General features: G+C 35.9%; 1 protein-coding gene across 3 annotated transcripts; it reads left to right on the top strand.

Moving 5' to 3' along the window:
• The first annotated feature begins 150 nt into the window (after positions 1-150).
• On the top strand, positions 151-12,974 carry LOC105696143 (nucleolar protein 6). 3 transcript variants are annotated; one of them, XM_012418369.2, is made up of 12 exons: positions 151-179; positions 523-959; positions 1,399-1,876; positions 1,961-2,245; positions 2,339-2,612; positions 2,682-2,976; positions 3,697-3,921; positions 4,681-5,118; positions 6,603-6,766; positions 9,904-10,157; positions 10,241-10,650; positions 12,647-12,974. In XM_012418369.2, the coding sequence occupies exons 2-12, from the start codon at positions 558-560 to the stop codon at positions 12,881-12,883; spliced, it is 3,462 nt and encodes a 1,153-aa protein (XP_012273792.1). In that variant the 5' UTR covers positions 151-179; positions 523-557; the 3' UTR covers positions 12,884-12,974. The 3 variants fall into 3 exon arrangements, with proteins under 3 accessions (XP_012273792.1, XP_012273791.1, XP_012273793.1); XM_012418370.2 differs by lacking the exon at positions 151-179 and adding an exon at positions 224-278; XM_012418368.2 differs by lacking the exon at positions 151-179 and having other exon boundaries at positions 213-959.
• The last annotated feature ends 576 nt before the right edge of the window (positions 12,975-13,550 follow it).

The following is a 13,550-nucleotide window of genomic DNA, read 5'->3' as shown; positions in this document are numbered from 1 at the left end:
TGATTTCATGTCTTATATATATTTACGTTCTACAGCTTTAGGAAATCCATACTGCCCCTTGGGCGATTCAAATTCCGCGCTGCTCCCGTTGTTAGTACGCAGTGCGGCTGGAGAGGGCAGTAGAGCCGTGAGGAAACCATCGATGAATGCCAGTGTTCAAGCCTAGATGAGCATCTCTGGTAAGTAAGAGCAATTATGCCAATGTGATCGAATTGATATTCGGTGGTAAATTGTTGAAGCATCTAATCGTGAAAAGTTATATTTATTTTCAAATGAAGGTACATGTAAATATTAGATTATAAAAAAAATAATATAATTCCAGACTAAAGGAACTGGAAACATTTATGATCTACAGTCTAATAAAAAAATTGTATGTAAATACTTTTTGAAAAGGAAGCACGTGGTTTCATATATTTCTCATAGTGTTATTTGTATTCATTAATTTAATTAATTTTTACCTGATAATGACTATAATTATAATTAATGGAGAAAATCATTAAATATTAATGCTTCTCACTTAAGCTGTCAAATAAAAATCGACGTTAATCGTGGACATTATGAGACACAATAAGGAAAATATTGTTTTTTCTGACGATGATATTGTAAGTTCAAGAGGAGATCGTAATGCAGTTGAAACCGATGAATTTAATGAGGATGTGGAGCCACATGATATTTGCAAAAGACACATGAACAATAAACGAAAATTATCAGGTGATACTGAAGTTATATCAAGGAAGAAGGGGAAAGTTGATAAAGACTTGTACAAACCACCAACAGTGGAAGAATTAAACCAACTTAAGGAAACAGAAAATTTGTATCATTCAAATTTATTCAGACTTCAAATTGAAGAGATTCTAAACGAAGTTAAAGTTAAAGAAAAATATAAGGTTTTATTTGAGACTTGGTTTACAAAATTGAAGCAAACAATTGAATCGATTGAAGAAACTGAAGAATATAAGGTACATCAATATGTAAAATATATTACTTATGTAAGGTAGAATTTGATCTTTAACCTTTTCGCTACAGCGGGCCTCGCCATGGAATCCCTCCCATAGAACAGGGCACCGTGCCAAAAGTGTAATCATTGCGCGCTTCAATTTGTATAAAGAAGATAGCGTTTTTTGGCCGGTGACTATAGTCGACCGTTGGGTGTAAGTGGCATTTTGTGGCTAGTGACTATAGTCACCCGTCATAGCGAAAGGTTTAAAACATATCCAACCATTCTTAGTTATACAAAGTAGTTCTAAGACAGAAAGAACGTAGATGTGGTATTTCTATGTAGCCATTATGTACTTAACTATTTGTAAATTATAGATCGGTATTGTATTCGTTAAAGTATCATGATATTCTTTTATTATTTTAGTTATGGTATGTTATAATGTCATTTTGTTTGTTTAGTTATCAAACGAAAAACCACTGGGCAATTTAGATGTAGAAATTCCACTTGGAATTACTTTGAAAGATGTACGAGGATTCTATAGATTTTTAAGACCATCAAACATCAGCCTTGTTGGATCGTATGCACTTGGAACAATGATAGGCCCACGCATTACAGTAGATGTGATGATTGAAATGCCTGCTAAACTGTTTCAAAAATCTGATTGTCAAAATTATAAATACTGCAGGAAAAGAGCCATATACTTGGCATATATTGCTTCAAATATACAATGTGATATTGCAGAAAGCAAAACATTTTTACACTTAGGCGACAATAGGAAACCAATTTTGAAGATTATTCCATCTGGGAAATTAGGACAAAAAGTCACTGTTTATTTGCACGTAGTTCCTGAAGAAAGCAGTTTTAAAATGAATAGATTTCATCCTGAGAAAAATAACATCAAACCTGTTTGGTACTTCGATGAAAATGGTTCTAAAGGTGGGAATATCTTAATCTTTTTCATAAATACCTCTGTTCAAGGTCTGTACTTGTTTATGAAATAATCGTGTACTTTATTTGAAGATACCGATATGACACCAACACCTCATTATAATTCCGTTGTGTTGCAAGACATGACAATGTTACGGACTAATTTGGAAAATGTAAATAGTATAAAAGAATATCTAAACTTGAGAAATGGCATAATTTTGTTGAAAATTTGGCTGGCACAGCGTCAACTGAATGGGGGTTACGATGGTTTCGGTAATCATGTCCTAACAATGTTTGTTATACATTTATTACGTACAAGAAAAATTAGTACAATTATGAGTAGTTATCAAATAGCGCGCAATGTATGGAATCAACTTGGTAAGTTACCAGCTGAATTATATGAAATACAATAACATTTCCCTATATCTGCACATATGTTGTTGAAATAAATTAATGAATCTTTATTTATAGCTCAATGTGATTGGACTGAAAATGGTATATCGATGTGTCAGAATGGTGATAACCAAAAGCAAATATCTGAATACCATTTGTACTACGACTGCGTTTTCATTGATACAACTGGTTACCATAATTTAGCAGCAAATATATCTAAGGAGACTTTTAGTTGGATACGCGAGGAAGCGCATTTAGCTTTAAAATATTTGGACAACTCAGTTTTAAACAGTTTCCAAAATTTATTTATGAAAAAAGTGCCTTTTTATAGAATGTTTGATCATCTCATATGGTGGGTATTTTTAAAATTAAAAACACTAGTTCTTTAAAAAAAATATAATTATGTTTAAAAATGATTTAGTTTCCATGATGAAATTGCTTTGAGGAAAATGGTCGAAGCAAAATCATCAAAATCTTCCAAGCTTGATTTTGGCACGAATGAACGCGCGGAAATCATCAAAACAATTGTGCCGATTTTAAAAAAAGGTTTAGCATCTAGAGTTTCATATATTGGAGTTATGCCTGGAGAATCTAAAGAATGGACCATTAGGGAAAGATTTCCTAAAGTAATCGGACCTATTTATATTGGCCTACAGTTAAATCCAGATTTCTGTTTCAATGTTATCGATAAAGGACCCAAAGGAAATTTGCCAGAGGTAAACGTGTAATTTAATATAACACAAAAATAAAGAGTAAATAGTAATACATGCGAATGACATAACATTCAGTTGATCATGTTTAATATGTTTAATATTTTCCGATACGTTTGTTTATGATAGTGTACGATTATGTATGTTTATGTAAGATGCTTGATTGAGCTTATAACATATATTCTATTTTAGAGTCAGTAACACAAACCATTTCAGAAGGAACAGCTCGATGTGTTTTCAGTTGTATTTATTCTCAAAATTTAACTGCTACGCTAATTAAATTTAATCTTTTATAGACGCATATATTTAGATGTAAATTTAATTCTATTAATTGTAAAAGTTAAAAGACTAGAGTTCTAGTTTGTTCTTCTAACTTGTTGAAGTTAGAAGAACAAAATGAAAAATAGATAGAATCAAAGCACAAATATATTCAGCTTGATAGGAATGTTTATATTGATTGTTGCAAACAAGGAAAATAATGAAACACATGTAACTAAGAACTTGTGGTTGATCTTAATTAGGCATAATGATCGATCCTATTAATTGATAAAAATATCGTCAAGGGATCAATTTATAAGATATGTGAATTTAATTCTCCAGCAACTTGCCCATGGAAAACTGAGCATGCTTGATAATCGGAACATTTGAGAGGATTAATATTGACATAACACGTTCTCCCCAAATATCTTTGAAGTCAATAATGTATACTTTGGTCTCCTACAACAGGCAAAAGAATTTCGAGATTTTTGGGATGATAAGTCCGAGCTACGCCGCTTTCAAGACGGTTCCATATGTGAAGCAGTAGTCTGGGATGAAGGAAAAACTCTAGCTTCGAAAAGAATCATATGCAAGAAGATCGTGGCCTACTTGCTACAACGAAAACTCGAACTCTCAAATGATAACTTCGTTTACGTTGCTGATCAAATGGAGGAATTCTTAACACTTAAAAAGGTAATGCGAATTTTATACTTAAGGTGAAGTGAAACACGTCGAGGAACTTGATCGACGTCGATAAAGAAGATTTTTCTAAATGCCTACGTTGCCGACGTTCGTTTTTATATTGACAGCTGGGACGAATTACATTGGGTATTGTACTACATGGCATACTCCATGTGTCGTTTTCATTCAATAATTATAAAGAAATCGAAGTAAAACTCCAGAAATCCTATTAATGCATGCTTTCTGGGGCCCTAATTGACTGCAGAGGGGCACTCTGCGCCATCTGTGATTTCCAGGTCAATTTAATTTGTACTATGAGTCTTCGTATTCCTATTATTTTTGCATAGAAGCGGATAAGACACATTTTTTGCCTTTATCCCGTTCAAATGCAAGTGTATCGATTACCAGAGTGTTCTAAATTGTCTTAACATTGTCCTGACCTTTTCGTTTCTCACATCAGAGTCTTCGATAATTGTATATTGATCGAAATATGAGAGCTCGACGCCATTTTGGTTCTGGTCTGGGCTAAGTTAACATTTTCTGTTTTTAAATTCAAATTTTAAATGTGTCAGGACAATTCTTAAATGATCACGAGTAATGTGTCATAGTTACGGACAGTTTGGTCCAATACCCTTACAAAAAAGTGTTGTATTCGAATCGATTGATTAGAAGGGGGTTTCACTTCACCTTAATCAGAATTTTGATACACGAAGTGTGATGCACGTATGTATGCTTGAAAATAAATTCGTACAATCTTGATATTTCATATAGACTAAAACAACAAAGTTTACATACGGCACCGGAGAGGAAGCAGCGCTTGAAGTTATTTTAGCATTTAATGATTTAGAAAAGAAATTAGCATCGTTAACGGATTTACCTCTGGCAATAACTGGGGTGCAGGGATCCAGCTCAGTGCTTCGATATACCAAAGTGTTTCCACCTCTCGCAACGGCACCTCGAGTTCAACCTGGAATTACCGAAGAAAGTGAAAATTGTCTTATACTGAAAGAGCGTATGTTGGAAATAGTTCCTCGACTTGTTCATTCAGTCGAGGGAACCATACAATTATCTACCAGCGGAAAATGGCCAGATGAGCTGGAAGCTATTCAAAAAATGAAGGCTGCCTTTAATATTCAGATTGGAGAGGGTCTTAGGAAACAGTATCAATTAAGAACACATGCCAGTCTGCAGCATCTTGACGTAATGAAAGTATGTAGTCAACATCATTTTATAGGAGTTAAGTTTCCGATAAGGTGCATTAATTAGTGTAATGGGTTTCCACGGGGGTAATGTTTGCATGAATATCTGCTCTAATTGTAAGTTTTTTTGGCTAATAAGCAATAACCGTCAGATGGCATGGCACTCGGGAATATTTTCAGCGCGGAAACCATATGCCACTTTTGGTTTTAATGAAACAATACCTGGAATGTACCTTACCGATTCTTTTTATCGATTCATATCTCTTGGTTCACGAAATACCAAATGTTTTGATTTTTAAAGCTGGTAGCCAGTTTTATAACATGGCACGACATATAGCTGGTAATTTGGGAATTTATTGCTTAGCAATTTACTATTTTGATCATCTATTTATTATAAAATCTTTATTTCACTCATTAAAGTTAACATGGTTTTTTCAAGTTTTGTTGCCATTACCTCCGTCTTGCAATTATTCTATCTGTCAAAGCAATATTAAAATAATCTATAAAGTCGGCTTCCCCCCCACATTAGGAATTTTCAGACCTGTATAAACGACCGTGTTCCCCGTTAACTTTCTTATGTTGATATACTTTCAACAGAATGTGGCAGAACAAACAGACCGTTAAGATAAAGTGAAACCCTCCTTAAGATGATATGAAAGGCGTTGAGGAATTTAATCGAGATCGATAAATTAAAATTCATCTATACCCTTTTTACTGGTAACGTCATTTTGAATTTGTTTTCTTTTTTTTCTTTTCTTGCTACGACACCCTTTCAAGAAGTTTTCCTCTTCACTATCCGAAGATCCTTCTATTTCTCCACTTTCAATGCAAACTTTCACTCTCATCTTCNAACACAAAGAATTTTTTATCAGAGCTTTCATAAAAGCCTTCAACAAAAAAGACTTGCAACAAATAATTTCACAATATTGAATGTGCAAGTTTGCAATAGATATCTAACTAGTGAATTGACAAGTTTGAACATGAAAACTATCGAATCAGATTGTTTACAAAAAGTTTCTATGGACAAGGAATAAGTTACATACATGTGGGTAAAACGACCTACTTAAAAAATATTTAATGAGTCAATTGACTCACATCCGTTAAAATAGGTATAGCACATATGGATTTTTGGAACTAAGGAGGGGGGAGAGGAAGAAATTAGCATTTGTATACATTTCATAATTTTATTAAAAACCAACATATGTTTTAAAAATAAATTATTCAAGTTCTTCTATATATATATAGCAATAAAATCGTAAATAAGTCAAATTGATTCGTTTTAGTAATCTAGTGTTAAAACTCTATCGAGCTTTTTGACCGATAGAATTCGTTTTCATTCCATATAGGTTGACTATTCAATTAATATATATTTAGTTGAAACTTTACCAAGATTCGTGATAAACGCTTATAATAAAATTTCTTTAGATGGTTATCTAGTTCCCAATCGATGAATGTGTGTCTGGTAAACATAGTTGATGGTTGTATTTGTTCTAGGAAGGCTTTGTGTTTCGACTGAGGATAGCGCAACAAAAAGAAATAGCTTTATTAAAACAAGAAATTGGCGAAGACGGTGTAATTAAGTATAGAGATAACGAGGAATCAATCGCCCTGGAAACAAAATTATTTAATTTACCTAAATTGAATGGTGCTTTGCATGGGTAATTATATTGTTTCTTTCTTCACGTGTATACTATGTTTAAGGCCCCAGTAGACGTGAGTTGGCCATTTTGAATTGGTGGCAGCCAATATTTTGCGAAACGACTGACATTTTCAATCTTACACGGAAGGTACCTGAGGTGTCCCCCTCCGATTTTGTTCATTTTTAAATTTGTTATAGAGGACTAAAATCTAAGGGACCCGTGTTTTTTTTTATCGGCGGATAACCACTTAGGGGGTGAAATCAGGCTTCAAAGTTGGCCGTGCAAGGGGGTGAGTTGGCTGTTTCATATAGAAGCACTTGACCGATTTTCATGAAACAACCGTCAAAATGTAGGGAGTGAAGAATTATGAAACATGTATTTGGAATTTTTCGAAAAAATTCATTTTTAAGGGGTGAGCCACCCCTTTGAATACTTCTTTTGCCCCTTACGCGAGTAGTAATTGCTCTATCCAAATGAAACTTGGTTAATTAATAGACCAGGATAATACAAAAAAAAGCATATTTTGTTTTTTTTCGAAAAACGAATTTTAAGGGTTGTAACAACCCTTTAATAAAATGATGTATAATCTCGTTTTAAAACCAGCTTTGTTCGACTTTCTTGGACTAAAAGGACTTTAACGATTAAAATTAATAAAAGAATACGGTCAGGTACCATCCGATACATTCGAAGGGTAAATTACCCCTTGGGTTCAAAGGAATGTGATTCGTAGAATATAAGACAATGGAGTTAGCTGTCCTCGTAACTAGTGCGTAGTCGAGTGGTAATGCCGCGCGAGCGAGCAGTATGCAGTGCCAGATTTTCAACTACTATGTGTTAGTAATACTTCATTCTCTCATCTTTAAAAACTACAGTTACAATGTAAAATACAAACACGGTTACGTTCGGTTTTTATATTAATACAATCTAAATATAAAACAATGTAATCCGTCTACACGATTCGATGATTGTTTTATATTTATATTGAATTAATGTAAAAACTGAACGTAACCGTGTTTGTATTTTACATTGCAACTGTAGTTCTTAAAGATGAGAGAATGAAGTATTACTTACACATAGTGGTTGAAAATCTGGCACTACATACTGCTCGCTCGCGCGGCATTACCATTCGCCTACGCACTAGTTACGAAGACAGCTAACTCCATTGTCTTATATTCTACGAATCACATTCCTTTGAACCCAAGGGGTAATTTACCCTTCGACTGTATCGGATGGTACCTGACCGTATTCTTTTATTAATTTTAAACGTTAAAGTCCTTTTAGTCCAAGAAAGTTGAACAAAGCTGGTTTTAAAACGAGATTATACATCATTTTATTAAAGGGTTGTTACAACCCTTAAAATTCGTTTTTCGAAAAAAACCAAAATATGCTTTTTTTTTTGTATTATTCTGGTCTATTAATTAACCAAGTTTCATTTGGATAGAGCAATTACTACTTGCGTAAGGGGCAAAAGAAGTATTCAAAGGGGTGGCTCACCCCGTAAAAATGAATTTTTTCGAAAAATTCCAAATACATGTTTCATAATTCTTCACTCCCTACATTTTGACGGTTGTTTCATGAAAATCGGTCAAGTGCTTCTATATGAAACAGCCAACTCACCCCCTTGCACGGCCAACTTTGAAGCCTGATTTCACCCCCTAAAAGTGTTTATCCGCCGATTAAAAAATACACGGGTCCCTTAGATTTTAGTCCTCTATAACATATTTAAAAATGAACAAAATCGGAGGGGGACACCTAAGGTACCTTCCTTGTTAGACTAACACTGGGAGTACCTAGATAAACACGGAATGTGTGGATGGGTCAGTTTTCGCCGGATCATGCAGTAGGAAACGAGATGTCACTTTCCAAAAATTGATCTGCCAAGGCCAGTGATAGACTTACGAGTCCAAGGCAATAATCATGAGACACAATATCATCGCAAACACAGGCTAACCGATACACATTACAAGTCCACTGATTACTTCGGCACCAATAACTTGATGACACTATGAGTTGCAAGAGTTTGGAGAAAAGTTATCCAAAGCTCCAGTTGTCACCTTTCATCTTAGGCCTTGTTATATCTAGATTTCGTATTGGACCTCCCACTTCCAAATTTTCAATAAGCAGAAAGGCTTTAATTGTGTGGGTGAGTAGTGAAAAGCATGTTGGCAAAATGGGCAAAACAATGTCGCTAGTATCGCCATTATAGGAATCGATTAAGCTTCGCACATTTTACGCAAGTGGCGCAAAGATCATTTACGATTCCGGCTACGTCTACTGGGGCTGTAAGGTGATACGAAAGGCGTCGAGAAATTTAATCGACGTCGATGAAATCAAATTCAACTATGTCCTTCTCAACGGCAACGCCATTTTGGATACCCGAGAGGTAATATAACCTAGCACGCCACGGTACCGACATTTATATTATGTTGACGTCTGTTACGTTCTACATAGAGAATCATACAAAATGAAGTGCTTCATATGTCATTTCGAAAGGGAAGTTCCCCAACCCGGAAATTCAAAAAATTTTGAAACTTGGGGGATATTTAGAGTGTGCCTAGGTGAGTCACAATTTTTTTTTCGGCGGTAAATCACTTTAAAATGGTGAAATTCTCCCCTAAAAATGATTCGATTTTCAGTTTTCATTTTATTTCTCGCAAACGATGAGAGATACGGCAAAATTTTTCCAATAAAAGATAATTCTCTTAAGGTGATGGGAAGGGCGAGCTTTAACGGCCGGTTGCGCGGATAAACTTTTTTAAAAGATGGATGAACCGAATCGCCTGAACCTTTGGCACACGATTATGGAGATGATAAGACCGGCTTTAACCATCGAAAATACATTTTTTTTTTAATCTGACGTAGACCAGAATTAAGTTACGTATTTTTGCCATAATTCTTTCAGCCTTCTAGAAGGCTCTAAAGTAACATCGGTCTAAGGAATAAGAATGAGGACATGAAGTATTTCCTATTCATATAATTCGCAATACAGAAAGCAACAGACAACGTAAATATAAATGTCGTTAACGGGGCATGCAGATTCAAATAGTCCATTAAATTTATAAATAGTCGATTAAATTTTTCGATGCCTTTGACGTCACCTAAAGAATAGAAAATACAATAATATTTAACGTCTTTTTTGGGACATCCTTTTTTAGTTTACATACGCAACAACCTTCATTTGGAGCTGCATGTTGCCTCTCAAAACGATGGTTGGCATCGCAATTAATAGACAATTCCCATATGCCAGATATTGCGGTGGAATTAATTTTAGCGGCGATATATCTTAGACCTGAACCATACAGACCGCCACAAATGCCTCAAATTGCATTTTTAAGATTTCTGGAATCATGTGCTCGAAATGATTGGAGTACTGACCCCATTATTGTAAATTTCAACGATCTCCTGTCCAGTGAGTTTCTAACAATTTTTTACTTTAATGACGACGCCAGTAAGATTAACGAATTAAAATGCATTCCATATTTGATGTTTCAGAGGAGGAGATTCTGGAGATCGAAAACCTTTTCGGTACAGCGCGTGATACGCTGCCACCACTTTTCATCGCTACACCTTATGACTTAAAAAGATCATTGTGGACGAAGAAAGCGCCTACTCAAGTCATACTTAACCGTATCAACTGTTTAGCAAGAGAGGCTTTGAAACTCTTCGAATTACAATTGTTTAGTGGAGCGATACTAGACTGTAAACCATTATTCAGACCTGCCTTGACAGAATACGACTGTTTAATATACCTGGAGCCACTTTTAATTCCCAGACGATTCGAAGCAGTCGATTTGCATGAGAGTCATCCAACTATACTGTGGCATCCTTTCAAACAACACTCTAAACAAAAAATACCAGTACTTAATTTTGATCCAGTTCAGCTCTTTCTGCAGGAACTGAGAGTAAGTTAAGTTTATCAAGATTTTTTTCTACACTGTATTTGTTTGTGGATCGCAAATCGTTGCTTGATCGATAATCCAGCTTCCTCTACATAGTTTAAGGAGTAATTTCTATTTAGTACTTTTAACCCTTTGCACTCTGAACGATTCTGGACGTTGGCTATCAGCTACTCAGCGCCACTACGGCAGAAACGAACACTTACAGACCATCGTATTATTTATTATAATTTTGGAACTAAGTAATAATATAATGATATTGGACTTATATGAATTGGTTGAAATCGAAGAAAGTATATTTGCAAAAAAATCAATATTTTATTCTTTATAATTTTGTACAGTATGATAAATTTTGAAACACTCCCCAATATGCATTGCAGGCTGATTAGTGCATGTTTGACAATAATAAGTTGTTTGACGTCTGCCACCAGGTGTTTTCCTGTTAGAACACACAATGCAGTCCCGTTTTCTTTGCCCCACATCGGGAATATGTAGTTTATTGTCTAATCTATTGTCCGCAGAAGATGTGGATGCCTCTCACGTTCTCGTCTGACACAAAACCCGCTGACATGTCTTGTATATCTTAGTATATATCTTAGTAATTTTACGATATTTTGATTTGATATCTTGTGCCATTTCAAGAGAAAACTTCATGTATGTTTCCCTGAAGTTTTCTCTTGAAATGGCACAAGAAATCAAATCAAAATATCGTAAAATTACTAAGATATATACAAGACATGTCAGTGGGTTTTGTGTCAGACGAGAACGTGAGAGGCATCCACATCTTCTGCGGACAATAGATTAGACAATAAACTACATATTCCCGATGTGGGGCAAAGAAAACGGGACTGCATTGTGTGTTCTAACAGGAAAACACCTGGTGGCAGACGTCAAACAACTTATTATTGTCAAACATGCACTAATCAGCCTGCAATGCATATTGGGGAGTGTTTCAAAATTTATTCCCTGAAGTTTTCTCTTGAAATGGCACAAGAAATAATGTCTCAAAGAAGAATGTCTCAAAAAGTTGCGCTGAAATAACTCAATTCCCCCTAATAGCTAATAAACTTGAATGTCCCCTGAGAGGGGACAGCGGAGTGATTTGCTAGAATTACGATGTCCCCTGAGAGGGGACAGCGGAGTGCAAAGGGTTAATTGTACGTATACTTACGACCAGCGTTGTTCATTATCGGCACGCCATTCGTATGAGGGCATCCATAAGTGCTGCTGTAAGTGAAAAATCGACGGACATGCGTTCTTTTGTCGAATACCCGTTCAATCATTTAAAGTGAAGCGAAACACGTCGAGGAACTCGATCGACGTCGATAAAGAAGATTTTTCTAAATACTTACGTTGCCGACGTTCGTTTTTATATTAACAGCTGGGTCGAATTATATTGGGTATTGCACTACATGCCATACTCCACCTGTCGGTTTTGTACAATAATTATAAAGAAATCGAAGTAAAAGTCCAGAAATCCTCTGGATTCATGCTTTCTGGGGCCCTAATTAGCTGCAGAGGGACCCCCTGCGCCATCTGTGATTTCCAGATCAATTAAATTTTCACTCCGAGACCTCGTATTACCATCGTTTTGGCATAGAAGCACATACAACACTTTGTTTGCCTTTATCCCGTTCAAATGCGAGTTTATCGATAACCAGAGTGTTCTAAATTGTCGTAAAATTGTCCTGACCCTTTCGTTTCTCATATCAGAGCCTTTCGATAGTTATAAATTGATCGAAATATGAGAGCTCGATGCCAATTTGGTTCAGGTCTGGGATAAGTTAAAAAATGTTTTAAAAAATCCAAATTTTGAACGTGTCAGGACAATTTTTAGATGATCACGAGTCATGTGTCAAAGTTTCGGACAGTTTGGTCCCATACCTTTAAAAAAAATGTATTCGAATCGACTGTTTTGAAGGGGGTTTCACTTCACCTTAAGTCAAACGTCCTATGTACCTATAATGTTGGTCATACCCTATTAATCATTGAATTCTTTCAGGCTAGTTATGGCGAGTTCACTTTATTCTTCCACGATACGTACGGAGGAGAAGTAATAGCAGTTTTATTAAGGCCTGCTGCTTTAGAAAGTATTGAGTTTAAAGTGCCTCATGTGAAATGCAGAAAACTCAACCCTAGTGGAAAACTAGTCCTGAACGTGGAGGCAATGATAGAAGACTTCTACATCTTGGGGAGAGGACTCGTTAAGAATGTCCAAGTACTTTCTAGAAAAGCGTAATTGCAGAACGGCATGTATTGCAGACATGCTTCCCTTATGTATACTTATGTAACATAGATGTAAAATCTCATATTAAAACAATTTCTATCAATCGAGTATATGTAAATGAGTTATTTGTTCCTTGGTTTTAATGGATTTGAACTTTAACTAAGTGCTAGGCTACGAGTATACTACAACCGATCAGATCCGACTGAAATTTTTTGTAGACGTGACTACCCTTTGTCGGTTAAGGGCGCTCACCACTAGCGATTTTGCAGGGCCTCACGGGGACAACGATTCCGAACGTATTTCTAAACCGATCGAGCTTAACGAGTGCTCATATCGAAGATGAAACGTTGACCCGTGTTTATATCATATAAAAAAGTGCAACGACATAATTTCAATGCCCTTTTACCTAGGAAGGAGGCGCTCGATCGAAAATCGCTCCCATATAAACACACGTCAACGTTTAATCTTTAAAACGAGCACTCGTTGAGCTCGATCGGTTGAGAAATACGCTCAAAATCGTTGTCCCCGTGGAGCACCTTTTTTAGGATTTTCGAGTTTCTCGCGAGGAATTTGGGCCTTCCTTGGCAACCGTTGCCTAGAGTCGGCAGACTCTAGGCGGAGCGTCCAACTGGCGGGTGCGGGCGGCCGGGGGTCACCCACGTTTCGGCGCCTGGTGCAG

Source organism: Orussus abietinus, unplaced genomic scaffold (genome assembly GCF_000612105.2).
Source record: "Orussus abietinus isolate OABI.00-Male unplaced genomic scaffold, Oabi_2.0 scaffold220, whole genome shotgun sequence".
Classification (NCBI taxonomy): Eukaryota; Metazoa; Arthropoda; class Insecta; order Hymenoptera; family Orussidae; genus Orussus; species Orussus abietinus.
This window is presented reverse-complemented; position numbering and strand designations above follow the sequence as displayed.

Excerpts from the sequence above, each read along its gene's own strand:
- LOC105696143 (XM_012418369.2), top strand. The coding sequence starts at position 558 with ATGAGACACAATAAGGAAAATATTGTTTTTTCTGACGATGATATTGTA. Across the intron at positions 2,246-2,338 it reads CAATGTATGGAATCAACTTG|CTCAATGTGATTGGACTGAA; the intron begins GTAAGTTACCAG and ends CTTTATTTATAG. Across the intron at positions 10,158-10,240 it reads TTTCAACGATCTCCTGTCCA|AGGAGGAGATTCTGGAGATC; the intron begins GTGAGTTTCTAA and ends TTGATGTTTCAG.